This window comes from Gorilla gorilla, chromosome 8 (genome assembly GCF_029281585.2).
Source record: "Gorilla gorilla gorilla isolate KB3781 chromosome 8, NHGRI_mGorGor1-v2.1_pri, whole genome shotgun sequence".
NCBI lineage: Eukaryota > Metazoa > Chordata > Mammalia > Primates > Hominidae > Gorilla > Gorilla gorilla.
Window position 1 is genome coordinate 137987569 of NC_073232.2, and position 13632 is coordinate 138001200.

Genomic DNA, 13632 nt, shown 5'->3' on the forward strand with positions numbered 1-13632 from the left:
ATTTCCTTGAGCAGTGGTTTGTAGTTCTCCTTGAAGAGGTCCTTCACATCCCTTGTAAGTTGGATTCCTAGGTATTTTATTCTCTTTGAAGCAATTGTGAATGGGAGTTCACTCATGATTGGCTCTCTGTTTGTCTGTTATTGGTGTATAAGAATGCTTGTGATTTTTGTACATTGATTTTGTATCCTGAGACTTTGCTGAAGTTGCTTATCAGCTTAAGAAGATTTTGGGCTGAGACAATGGGGTTTTCTAGATATACAATCATGTCATCTGCAAACAGGGACAATTTGACTTCCTCTTTTCCTAATTGAATACCCTTTATTTCCTTCTCCTGCCTAATTGCCCTGGCCAGAACTTCCAACACTATGTTGAATAGGAGTGGTGAGAGAGGGCATCCCTGTCTTGTGCCAGTTTTGAAAGGGAATGCTTCCAGTTTTTGCCCATTCAGTATGATATTGGCTGTGGGTTTGTCATAGATAGCTCTTATTATTTTGAGATACATCCCATCAATACCTAATTTATTGAGAGTTTTTAGCATGAAGGGTTGTTGAATTTTGTCAAAGGCCTTTTCTGCATCTATCGAGATAATCATGTGGTTTTTGTCTTTGGTTCTGTTTAAATAACTAAAATCAGAGCAGAACTGAAGGAAATAGAGACACAAAAAACCCTTCAAAAAATTAATGAATCCAGGAGCTGGTTTTTTGAAAGGATCAACAAAACTGATAGACTGCTAGCAAGACTAATAAAGAAGAAAAGAGAGAAGAATCAAATAGATGTAATAAAAAATGATAAAGGGGTTATCACCACCGATCCCACAGAAATACAAACTACCATCAGAGAATACTACAAACACCTCTATGCAAATAAACTAGAAAATCTAGAAGAAATGGATAAATTCCTCGACACATACACCCTCCCAAGACTAAACTAGGAAGAAGCTGAATCTCTGAATAGACCTATAACAGGCTCTGAAATTGTGGCAATAATCAATAGCTTACCAACCAAAAAGAGTCCAGGACCAGATGGATTCACAACCGAATTCTACCAGAGGTACAAGGAAGAACTGGTACCATTCCTTCTGAAACTATTCCAATCAATAGAAAAAGAGGGAATCCTCCCAACTCATTTTATGAGGCCAGCATCATTCTGATACCAAAGCCGGGCAGAGACACAACCAAAAAAGAGAATTTTAGACCAATATCCTTGATGAACATTGATGCAAAAATCCTCAATAAAATACTGGCAAACCGAATCCAGCAGCACATCAAAAAGCTTATCCACCATGATCAAGTGGGCTTCATCCCTGGGATGCAAGGCTAGTTCAATATACGCAAATCAATAAATGTAAAGAATAAATTTTAAATCACTTCATTTTACAGCTCAGAGGTCTGTTTTGTGGACACAGAGACAGAAATGGAGACGTTTTTAAAATTAAGATCATATTGCACATTAGCTTTTTTTTTTTATATACGGAGTCTCGCTCTGCTGCCCAGGCTGGAGTGCAGTGGTGCAATCTCGGCTCACTGCCAGATCCGCCTCCTGGGTTCACGCCATTCTCCCGCCTCAGGCTCCTGAGTAGCTGGGACTACAGGTGCCTGCCACCACACCTGGCTAATTTTGTTTTTGTATTTTTAGTAGAGACGGGGTTTCACCGTGTTAGCCAGGATGGTCTCGATCTCCTGACCTCGTGATCCACTCGCATCAGCCTCCCAAAGTGCTGGGATTACAGGCGTGAGCCACCGCGCTAGGCCGCATATTGGCTTTTTAAAATTTCACTTATCACTTAACATTATATGATATGCAATTTAAATGTTCTTAAATATTCCTGAAAAACAAGTTTATGGTTGCACAGGGTTTATTTTCTACCAAAAACAAATTTGACTATCCTCCTCCTAGTGTTAGATATTATGTTCAACTTTTCACCATAAAAAACAATGCATAACTTGCAAAAACCAAAAAAGAATTATTGGCTGCAATATTCAAACGAAATGATAAAAATCAAAATCAATACATGTTGAAGTAAATGTCTACAAAATACACTATTATATCAAATTAACTGTTAAATTTAATTCATTATTATTATTTTTTTAAGACAGAGTCTCACTATCGCCCAGGCTGGAGCGCAGTGTTGACATCTCCGCTCACTGCAACTTCTGCCTCCCAGGTTCAAGCGATTCTCCTGCCTCAGCCTCCCTAGTAGCTGGGATTACAGGCGCCCACCACCACATCTGGCTAATTTTTGTATTTTTAGTAGAGATGGGGTTTCACCCTGTTCGTCAGGCTGGTCTCGATCTCCTGACCTCGTGATCCACCCGCGTCGGCCTCCCAAAGTGCAGGGATTACAGGCGTGAGCCACCGCACCCGGCCTGTTACATTTAATTCATAAAATTGTTTTGTTACATTTGAAAGCAATTTGTGAGTTGAATGCTTACTCATCAGGAGCATTCCTGAAAACGGACAGGACAGCGAGTTATCAGAGCCAAACGTGAATTACAAATTGAGACAGCCAAACTGCAAGAGCCAAGTTAATTTTTAAAAACACTTTCTGTATCTTACGGCACAACAAAACACTTTTACTACAAAACATGTATTGTATAACGGATGTGGCAGCGTTTGACAGTTTGAGATGACACTGAGGAGTGTGAAAGAGAGCCTGGACCTTCAAAGCTTGCAAACGGCCCGGGCTATTTCTCCCGGGCTATTTCTCCACCTCCTCGCTACTCAAAGCGCTGGCATCGTTTCCTGGGAACCTGTGAGAAATGCCGAGTCTCGGACCCATCCAGAGAGCCCGAATGGAAACCTAGGCGTTACGAGGCCCCAGGTTCAGCGTCTCACCACCACCTGGGACGCCCCGCAAGCAGCGGGCATGCCGGGCCCCCAGAAGCCTCCGAAAGCCACCCATTCCCTAAACCGGGAGGGCCTCGTCCGCGCGTCCCAGCGCCCTCCCCGGAAGCCCCGCCGCTCCCACATCCAGGATGGGGCCACATGGGCACTAAAAGGCGGGCAGGAGCGCCCAGTCTCGAGATGGCTGGCTCGCCTTTCCAGTCCGGGCCCTCGGGGTGCCCGTGTGAAAAGATGTGACACTGAAGCCTGGGGAAGAAGTTTGAACCTCTCACTAATCCACGTAACAGGAGCCGCCGGCAGCGCTGACGGCTGCACCTCCCCTCCCACACGGACACTACCTGCAGGCTCGGACGACCCCCAGAACTGTTTGCCAACAAAGACATGCAGGGGGCGGAGCCTGAGCATCAGATACCGTGAGCGGCGTTCAGAGGGCGGAGCCTAGGAGTCAGATACCGCGAGAAGTAGTCTCCCGAAGAGGTTCGGACAAGCGCAGGCGCACTACAATTCCCGCCCTGGCCGCGAAGGTGGCACCCGCAGCGGGAGGCGGGGCCGGGCCTACGGGACAAAGATCGCGAGATTTAATGGCGAGTCACAGCTACTTCTTCCTGGCAGAGACCGGAAGTGCGGTCCGCGGAGCGTCTCTGGCGCTTTCGCTGCTTTGGGCCTGGGTTGCTGCTGCTGCCCCTCTACTCCCCCTTCGTATCGCCTGCCCTGGATCGAAGTGATGGGGGATGCCAAGGAGGCCGGAGCCGAGGGTCCGCCGGCCGGGGCCGCCGCTCGAGGAGGGCTTAGCCTCCTGTCCCAGGGAGAATCCGAGGAATCTTCTGCACAGGTGAGTCCTCCGCGGAGGGGAACCTGCCAGGGATGCGGGAGCCGAGGACCCGCTCCACCGGGGAGGGATGCCACGGTTCCCGGCAGATTCTGGAGGCTTCTCCATGTTTCCCTGACACCCCCAAAACAGGGAGTGGAAGTCCATGCTACATTCGGCGGGTATTCGTATTAAAAGCAGTTCTGGTAGCCGACAGGTGAATTAGATACGATCTTTCCTCTCAAGGAGGGTACATGTAAATATGTCGTTCCAAAACGTGGCACAGTCGTGCATAGCAGGAGGGAAGAAACGGTGCCAGGTAGTGACTCGCCGAGAATGAGACCGAACTAATTCACAAAGGGTGTAAAATGTTTGCCATGCAGAAAAGGTACTGCGTGAAAGGTTAGAATATTGAACCCAAACACCGAACTTGCTTTGGGAGTGTGCAAGTGCAGGCTGTGAGGAACGAACCCCCAGTGCCTTGCTATGAAGATAGAAACTCAAGAGTGTTTGAACCATGCATGCATGCATGAACCGATGCATCGATTACTAAATATTTGCATTAAAACAAAAAGCCCAAGTGTTCTACCAGACTATTTTATGAATGATGTGTTATTAAAATTAAAATACATCTTTGGCCGGGCGCGGTGGCTCACGCCTGTAATCCTAGCACTTTGGGAGGCCGAGGTGGGTGGATCACCTGAGGTCGGGGAGTTTGAGACCAGCCTGGCCAACATGGCAAAACCCTGTCTCTACTAAAAATACAAAAATTAGCCGGACGTGGTAGTGCACGCCTGTAATTCCAGCTACTAGGGAGGCTGAGGTAAGAGAATGGCTTAAACCCCAGAAGCCGAGGTTGCAGTGAGCCATGATTGCTCCACTGCACTCCAGCCTGGGCGACAAAGCAAGACTACGTCTCAAAAAAAAAAAAAAAAGAATTAAAATACATCTTTAATACTGAAAATAGACTTTACTAAAGTTTGCATTTAGTTAACATGATACCATTGAGTCTCCTTGGTTTCTGCTTCTCCACTTTACATGAATACATTTTAAAAGAGAGTGGGTGGTCCATTTTCTAGCTGATAACCATAACCATCATACTCCTTGCCTCATCTTTTTTCTTTGAAGTTGGTGTAAAAGAACTAAGTAAATGTTACCATTTATGCTCAAATTTATTAAGTGCTGTTAGTAACACGTGGCATACGTTCCTTGTGAAGCCTGGTGTGACAGGTTCTTGTTTTCTTTTTATAAAGGTGAGATTTTTCGTTCCTAGTAATTTTCATTAAAGTTTCACCCAATGTGTTAATTAGGGATCAGCTTTATTTCTTGGAGGCAATGAAGTGAAGAGCCGAGCTGTGGTGAAATACTCTTCTGCCCCTCCTCGAACAGCATTTGCACGCCTTGAAGAGAAAACAGACTTGAAACTCCCACCTGCCAACTGGTTACGAGAGAGTGCCAAACTAGGGCCAGCAGGAACTACCATTCTTGGCAACAGCAAGAAAAGCAAGCCATTTTCAAGGTAAATATTAATCAGTGGCATTTTTACCTGCCCCTCCACCCTCACTTAAAACTCTTATTTGCTTTTAAATTCAGTTTGTAATGCCTATTAACTTGTCGAGATTTCTCTTTAGAGAAAGATCACATTTGATTTTCAAAGGCTTTTTATTCTGATAATAGATGATGTTACAACATGAAGATGTACATACAATATCAATTGCATATGCTTCTTTCAAGTCTGCGTCATGTTATTAGCAAAGATGAGTTTTGACTGCCAAAGTTCAATCAGCCCTTTCATTTTAGCCAATTTGCATACCTTTTGAATATGTGAATACAAAGGATCGGCTTGGTGCATGAGGAGGAAAACCTTGAACATTCCTTCATCTTTCCTGTGGAGTTTTTCATTAAATGGTGGCAGATTGATCTGGAAAAGCCAGATTTAAAAACCCAGCATGTTGGGTGACCTACACCTTGACTTTGACACCAGAACTGATGGTATTCAAAGTTGAGAGAGTAGCCTGAGGTCTTATAGAGAAAAATGTATTAATGTCCATATTGTAGGACATTTAATGTGTAGGGTTCTCTTTTCTTCTTCCCCCTTCTGAGCAACTCAATCGAAAATATTTCCACGTAACTTGTAGCAAGAGGCACAAATACACTAATACTTTATGAGCTGGTAGTTTGGAAATTATCCTAAAGCCTCAGAAAATAAAAGTTATATTTGCAAAAATGCTGTTTGTAGCATCATTTATAGGAGCAAAAAGTTGGGAATAACCCAAATATCATTTTTTAAAAGAATGGCTTAATCAATTATGATTTGTCAACATAATTAAATGTTGTGAGGAAATTTGAATAATTATACTGACTCTACAAATGCTGTGGCAAGTATTTTATATGCTTATCTCATTTAATTCTCACAACAACTCTTTGAGATAGGCACTGTTAATTATATTGCACCTGAGAAAACGGAAGCTGAGAAGAGCTAAATAATTTGGCTCAAGCATACAGTAAATCACAAAGCATGCTTTGCTGTTAGGTAGTCCTTGGTAAGTGTCCTGACTCTGCCATTTAGTAGTTGGAACATGGTGATGTCGGGTACCTTTCAGGCTTATAGACTATAGATGTGCTTCAGGTGGTACGTGGCATGAGTTGGCTGCTCAATTAACTTTTTTTTTTTAATTTCCTTTTGTGGCTGAATTGGTGTCAGGTACATTTTTTTCATGTATATTTTTTAAGAGGTATATCACTAGAAACACAATCTCAGAAAGTAAAATCCTGATCAATGTTTCTGTTTCTGTTTTTCTTATCTCTCCACCTAAAAAGAATAAAGTTTTGAACTATTTTCCCTTGGAGACTTTGAGTTTTGTGATTACAAAAATAAAAAATAATTGTTTTTATTCTAAATATTTCCTACTGGATGCTTGTAATGATTATTACCATGTTTTATCAAATCTAAGATGCCATTGACTAGACACACCATTATTTTAGTACCACTAAGAAAAAAAAACTTGCCAACTGTGATGGTGATACACATCCTGGTTTCAGAGTTGTTAAAATGTGGAAAATGTGTATCCTAGAAGCAATGAGCTACAGTATTGTTATTAAGCTCTACTTGCATGATTATGAGCATGACCTCATAACCTGTGTCCTTTTTTCTCTTTGGTAGCTTTGGCATGGCATATGACTTTATTGATTCAGTGGGAAATGATGTGGATGTTGTCTCTGACTCTGAAGTAAGTGTTATTTGTCGCTTAATGTAATTTTGGGGGTGTTTTGTGATAGGTGTTTTATATCATGCTGTGTTTTGCATAATATAAATGTGCAAGTCTTGAGAAATTAGTGATGAAATAAGATAAAACTTACCTGATTATTGAATATCTTTTTTGTTGTTAAAGTATCATTGTTTACCACATTTTTATTTAAAGAGGAAGGAATAATCAATCCCAAAACACTGGCAGTGGTAATAATATATTGATGGTTATATTTTAATGATAGTAATTGAAACTGATAATAGTGTTTGGGATTATACTGTATATGTTACCAGTTGAGTTACAAATGATATTTCTAGTAAAATTTATTGATCCTTAGTGGCTTTGATCTGATATGCTAAAAGCCTGGGTCAGCATAACAGTGTGACGTATACACCCTTAACTTTAAGAAATCCTATCATGTAAAAATAAATGTTTGACTGTCACTAACATAGTGTGACTCATAAAGTGTACGTGATTCTGGTTTGAAAGCTCCGTCCTCTGTGTGTTTGCATGTAGCTTTTTGTTTAAAGTTCTATTTGTATAACCTTAAGGAAATAAGGTTTATTCTGCTTTAAAATGAATGAAGCTAAAATTTAAAAGATTCCAAATCACACTAAAACAGTCTTTCTAAACTATTTTTTCTCTTAATTTTTTAAGAACATAAAAAAACTCCTGAAAATTCCCTACAGCAAGTCGCACGTGAGCATGGCAGTACACCGCATAGGAAGGACTCTCTTACTAGATGAGCTAGATATTCAAGAACTCTTTATGAGATCGTCTCAGGTAATGCTTTTGTGAAAAAATCCAACAAAACATTAACAGCTTAAGAGCACTAGAAATACGATTTTGTTTCAGAGAATGGCCAAAGTGGAAATGTAGTTGAGTACTTCAACAATCGAGAAATTGAAAGTTTCACTGAAGATAGAAAAGCTTGAATGAAGAAAAAAGAAGAGAATGAGAATGGTGAAGAAAATTATTTTATTGATTCCAACAGCCAGATTCTTTTTTACAAGAAAAAAGATGAAGCCAATGAAGAAAGTTGTGAAAAAATCTGTGAAATTTAAGGGACTAGTTTAATATTTTTAAGAATCCTTTAACGTCTCCCTTAAACAGATTCTCATGAAACAGCTACTGGAAAATGTGAAAAATATTAGAAGCTGTTCCTATGAATAAATACAGTCATGTTCCCATAATGACGTTTCAGTCAGCGATGGACTGCATATACCGGTGGTCCCATAAGATTATAATATACTGTATTTTTACTGTATTTGCAATGTTTAGATACACAAATACTTCAGTCACATGTACAGATTTGTAGCCTGGGAGCAATAGGCTATACCATATGACCTAGGTACGGAGTAGGCTGTACCATCCAGGTTTCTATAAGTAACACTCTGCGATGTTCACACCGGGACAAAATCACCTAATGACGTGCTTCTCAGAATATATCCCCATTGTTAAATGACACATGGCTGTAGTTATTAGAATTAATTGATGCTCTTTAGCCTAGATTCTCAAATTGTATGTTGGTAAGGACTGTTTTTCCCACATGTTGAGAATGGATACTTTTGAAAAACATAATAACGTTGCAGTTTCTCAAGGACTACCCTCCATATCTGTACTTTTCTTGGGCTGGCAAGAAATAGTTCATGGTCAGTCTTTAAAGAGTATTACTACAGTGCTTTGATAAAGAAAATTAAGTTATGGTGATGTAAATGACATTTAAAGTAAGTGTTTTTTTCCTTTGAGAAGACCACCGTTTAGTTGATCATGTGAGGCACGGGGATGTGACAGTGAACAAATCACAGGCCTTGCTCCTCAGCAGTTCATTGTTTGGGGTTATAAACACATACACAGATCATTTCAATATAGTTTGCAAAGTGGGAACTACTCCAGCTGCTAAGGAACATGTTATAGAGAAGACTCACCTCTCCCAGCCTGGCTTAGGAGGAGGAAGACGGGTTTCCTTTAGGAAACAAAAAACAAAAGAAAGGTGGTATGAATTGACCCAGAAAGATATGTTTTTAATGAGTATGTGTTTATGAAACTATTCAAAAAATAATAGGAGCCTTTTCTGTAAGCTAGTACTAGGTAACATTGTTTCGACTATGTGTGTTGTATTAATAATATGTATCTCATGTTATCCAGACTGGTGACTGGACATGGTTGAAAGAGTTTTATCAAAGACTCATTGATCAGAAGTGGCAGAGGAAGAAAAAGAGCAAAGAGCACTGGTATCAAAAGGCAATTCTTTCCAAGTTTTTATATTACAGGTACTTGGCTACTTATTTATCTCCAAAGAGAAAAAGGGGATTCTGATCTAAAATTTAGCGTGAAGCTTAATCAAGTAATAATTTAAGTTTTGCCCCTGTGATACTGTTAACATTTGTTTCATATTTCTTTTTTAGAAGATGTATGCTTAATTACAGATTGCATTTTTTATAAACGGGTAGACTGTTGCATAAAGTTAACTTTAGTAACAGCAATCTTTTTTTATTTCTGGTTTGGCCAGTATCAATGGTGATGGAGCCGCTCAGCCTGTCTCATCCACCGCAGAACAGCAGGAATCGTCCAGTTCAGATCAGACAAATGATTCGGAAGGGGCTTCATGGCCTGCTCCCTTCGAAATGCCTTCTTCAGTTTCTGAAGATCCCAGTGCTTCCAGTCAGGTTAGTACTTAAATGCTAATTCTAGAAACTCACATAGGAAGACAAAGCCTTTTTTAACATCTCGTTAAAAAAAAAAAAAGATGAACAGGACTAAGAAATATTCCGTCAGCTTATGGAATGGGGGAAAAAAGACTTCTATCAATTTATGGAATGGGAGAAATACTTTTTAGTTTTTCACAATAGAATTTACAAGAGCTATTATAGGTGGGGAGATCAGATTTTTTTATTAAATCGAAATATAATAGTTGACTGATATGTTTATTAATACTGATTATCTCCTTCAAGTGATGAGTATTATATAGAGATATAGTATATTTTACTATAAATGCTAGTTAGTTATTTGTAACTATAAATACTATTTTAACTATAAATACCTGTCAATATTTGATAGACATTTCCTATCAAATATTGAGACTCAGAGGCCCATTTGTAATTTAAGTTCTAACCTTTTTACCATAACTTTCAGTCAGATTGTTAGGCCTAAAATATCCGTTTAAGATTTTCCGGATAAAATTCCTGAAACTTAGTCCACATTCATGTTATAAAAGTTTTAGAAAAGAGAATGGACTAGGTTGTCCATTTTATCTCTTACATCCTTGTTTCTTCCTAATGCATGTTTATTTTTGTACTTACTGTATCTATCAAAGAATAAAATAAAGCCATAGATGTAAATTGTGACATGTCTATTTTGAGGAAAATAGATTGATAAATAGATAATAAGATCTGTGACTTGATAAATTACGTCTTCCCTCTTGCTATGTGTTCCCACATATTGAGCACTATTCAACCAGATTGTTTCAATCTTCACAAATTACAGGGAGCAGATACATTTAACTCGATTTTAGTTTCAGTAGGTTTAAAATAGAGAAAGCATCCCATAAAACTCCATAATGAATTTAAATTTTTTTCAAAAGTGAGAAAAATGTAAGGAAAAGGAAGTAATTAATATGCAAGTCACATAGTGGTAACAACCAAGAAGTAGGGCTGTTCTATGATTCAGAAGGGAGAAAAGACTACATAATACAAATACTACCCTCCTATTACCCATGTCACCCATCTCCCAGTGTTGTTCTGTCTTTACCTTGTTTAGGAATTACTGTGAAAACTCTTGGAGACTCGGGAATCTGTAGACTTGCGTGTTGAGGAAGCAAGCTGGCATTTACTGAATAGCTCTTACGCCATGTGTATGTTTGTACAAGGTTTTTTTTTCATTCTTGGAGCTGCATATTGTACAAATAAGTAAACTAACGCACATCAAAAGATGTTTCACATGGTCATACAGCTGGCGAAACTCTCAGGCTAGGGCTTAAACCCAGATCTTTCTGCCTGCAGAGGCCTGTTCCTCCAGCAGTACTCCACTGTGTCCGTGTACTCCACACACAGCAAGGCCCTACTAACAGTCAGATCGTCGTAGTAGTGGTGTACCCCTAGGCACAGCTAGCCTGCCTTAAGAGTCTCTTACAGAGTACTTTTCTTATATTGCTTAAATTTCAGCTTTAGAGATTTGTTTATATTTGCAAGCTATCTCTGCACAAATTCTTGTTCCAAAAACTAAAACTGCTGGCTTGAGGCCTTTGTTAAGCAGTTATAGAGGTTAAATAGGTGACTGTGGGATGGTCCTAGAGCCAGACATTTATTGAGAACATTATAACCTAGAGCTCATACTCCTGACTAAAGCAACTGCCTGGCAAACTGTTTTGAGAATTGGTTCATGAGTTGATAACTTGTCTGTGTAAACAAATAATAAAATAAAAAAGAGTTTAAAGTTCTCTTAGGACTCCTGAGGGAGAGGACAAGGCACAATAGAAGTGCTAGAGAGCCACCTGTGCTTGTAGTCACACACTCTTCCCAGGCAGGTGCCAAGCCTACTGGCACACACACATGACAAGTAAGACAGATGTTTGTGGAATAAGCAACACACGCATGCCTGTCTTGGGTTCTGTTGAGGCAATGACATTAAAAGCTTAAAGTAGTATTTCTTAGTGGCAGTACTACTTTGCTAATGATTGAAAAATTGAGTGGTAGGCTGAGTTTACCCAGTGTCAAGAGGGCCCAAGTGTATTCAAAAATGCATTCCAGGCTGGGCGCGGTGGCTTACGCCTGTAATCCCAGCACTTTGGGAGGCCGAGGTGGGTGGATCACTTGAGGCCAGGAGTTAGAGACCAGCCTGGCCAACATGGCGAAACCCCATCTCTATTTAAAAAAAAAAAAAAATTAGCCGGGCATGGTGGCACGTGCCTGTAATCCCAGCTACTCAGGAGGCTGAGGTAGGAGAATTGCTTGAACCCAGGAGGAGGAGGTTGCAGTGAGCTGAGATCATGTCACTGCACTCTGGCCTGGGCAACTCTGTCTCAAAAAAAAAAAAAATGTATTCCAGAGAATATCTTAAGAACAGAAAGTGTTCTGAGATTAAATACATTTGGGAAACATTGGTTTTTACAAATATAAAGTAGATTTTTCTATTGCAGGATTGCTTATTATATATTTATTGTTTTAATATCAATAAATATTGTTACTCCACAAAAGTGAGTACCTGGTAAACGTCATCTTTCAAACCTGACTCTGGAAAATTTTCATTCAGTTTCCCAGGAACTAGTGTTCTATGAAACACTCATCAGGAAATGCTAAACTGGAGACTGTTAAGATAATGAATATCTCAAACTGTGGCTGAGTAAGATTTCTTAGGGTTTCTTTTTTTTAAGAGACAGAGTCTCACTATGTTGTCCAGGCTGGATTCGAACTCCTGGGCTCAAGCAGTCCTCCCTTGTCGACCTCCCAAATAGCTTGGACTACAAGCACATGCCATCGTGCCTGGCCAGTTTCTTAGGAATTTTTAAATTCAATATAGATGGAGTAGGCTGAAAGAGCAGTGGTAATCAGATGCACCAAAAAAGAGAAAAATGAAAAACTAGAAAGTTTAGAATAATCTTTAATCTATCTCACTTGAGTAAGATCTAAATGTGATTCGCTTCTTATAGTAGCTATGATCATTAGCCAAAGCAAGCCACCCAATGAGGCGTGTTATTATTTGTATTGGCCTAATTCACAATGGTAGATTTGAAGTGCGTGCTTTGAATATTTAGGTGATACTCTCAAAAGTGGGTCAATTTTAAGAAATGTTGACAACAGAATCACTCCTTATCCTTGCACTTTTCACAGGGAAGTGAGCCTCTTGAACCCTCATACATAGTGGGGCATGTGGCCTCAGCCCCCAAAGAACAAAACCTGATTACTTTATTCAATGACGGGGAGCACAGTCAGGTATGCTTTCCATGGTGTCCAAGGTGACAGCAAATCCCCAGTCTATTTTGTCATTTCAAAACTGGTCTAAGTCGAAACTGATAGGGAAAAACTCCACTTGATCCTGAAACTGCTTTCTAAGCATCTTTGTGATCTTAGCTCTGGGGCCTGACTTTGTCTTCTTTGTCTCTTCCTTTTTCTAGTCTTTTTATGGATCATGGGGGGAAATTACAGACTGACTGTTTATTATAATCCTCCCTATTTTAAATCACAGGGTCTTAAAAATGATTTTGTTCGGAATATTCTATGGACATTTGAAGATATCCATATGTTGGTCGGCTCCAACATGCCCATATTTGGAGGAGGCAGATACCCAGCAGTCAGCTTACGTCTCAGGTGAACCAACATCATACCCCTCCTCAAGCTTACGGTATTTAAATTCTTCCTTTAGAATCAGTTGTTCCATCAGACTGAGGTTGCAGTGAGCCAAGATCATGCTACCGCACTCCAGCCTAGGCGAAAGAACAAGACTCGTCTCAAAAAAGAATCAGTGTTCCATCTATTTGGGCATCTTCCTCTTTCTCTAGGTTTTTTCCCCTCCCTCCTTCCCCTGCCAGTTGAAATGGCCACATTAAGGAAGGAGCTACTGTCAGCAGATGCTGAAAGGCAGGCCTATAGCTGAGTCTTCATTCTAGACCTCATTGAGTAGAGCCAGAGGTTTGTTGGACTGGCCTAGTCTTAGGTCTGAATCTACAACTTGTGAGAATATTCAAGAGAGTTTATTTAATTAGTTAGAGAGATTCCTACTAACTACTTGTGAGCA

The 13632-nt window shown here is 40.2% G+C and overlaps 1 protein-coding gene across 3 annotated transcripts in view; it reads left to right on the forward strand.

Moving 5' to 3' along the window:
- Positions 1-2375: 2375 nt before the first annotated feature.
- Positions 2376-13632, forward strand: part of EDRF1 (erythroid differentiation regulatory factor 1) — a 45591-nt gene continuing 34334 nt past the window's right edge. Inside the window, exons 1-8 of one of the 3 annotated variants that reach the window (XM_019035073.3) lie at positions 2376-3676; positions 4963-5171; positions 6816-6882; positions 7558-7683; positions 9049-9173; positions 9413-9569; positions 12729-12830; positions 13084-13205. In XM_019035073.3, the coding sequence (XP_018890618.2) occupies positions 3569-3676; positions 4963-5171; positions 6816-6882; positions 7558-7683; positions 9049-9173; positions 9413-9569; positions 12729-12830; positions 13084-13205 (1016 nt within the window). In that variant the 5' untranslated portion in view covers positions 2376-3568. The remainder of the gene's footprint in view (positions 3677-4962; positions 5172-6815; positions 6883-7557; positions 7684-9048; positions 9174-9412; positions 9570-12728; positions 12831-13083; positions 13206-13632) is intronic. The other 2 variants (XM_055353002.2, XM_019035074.3) reach the window with 2 other exon arrangements.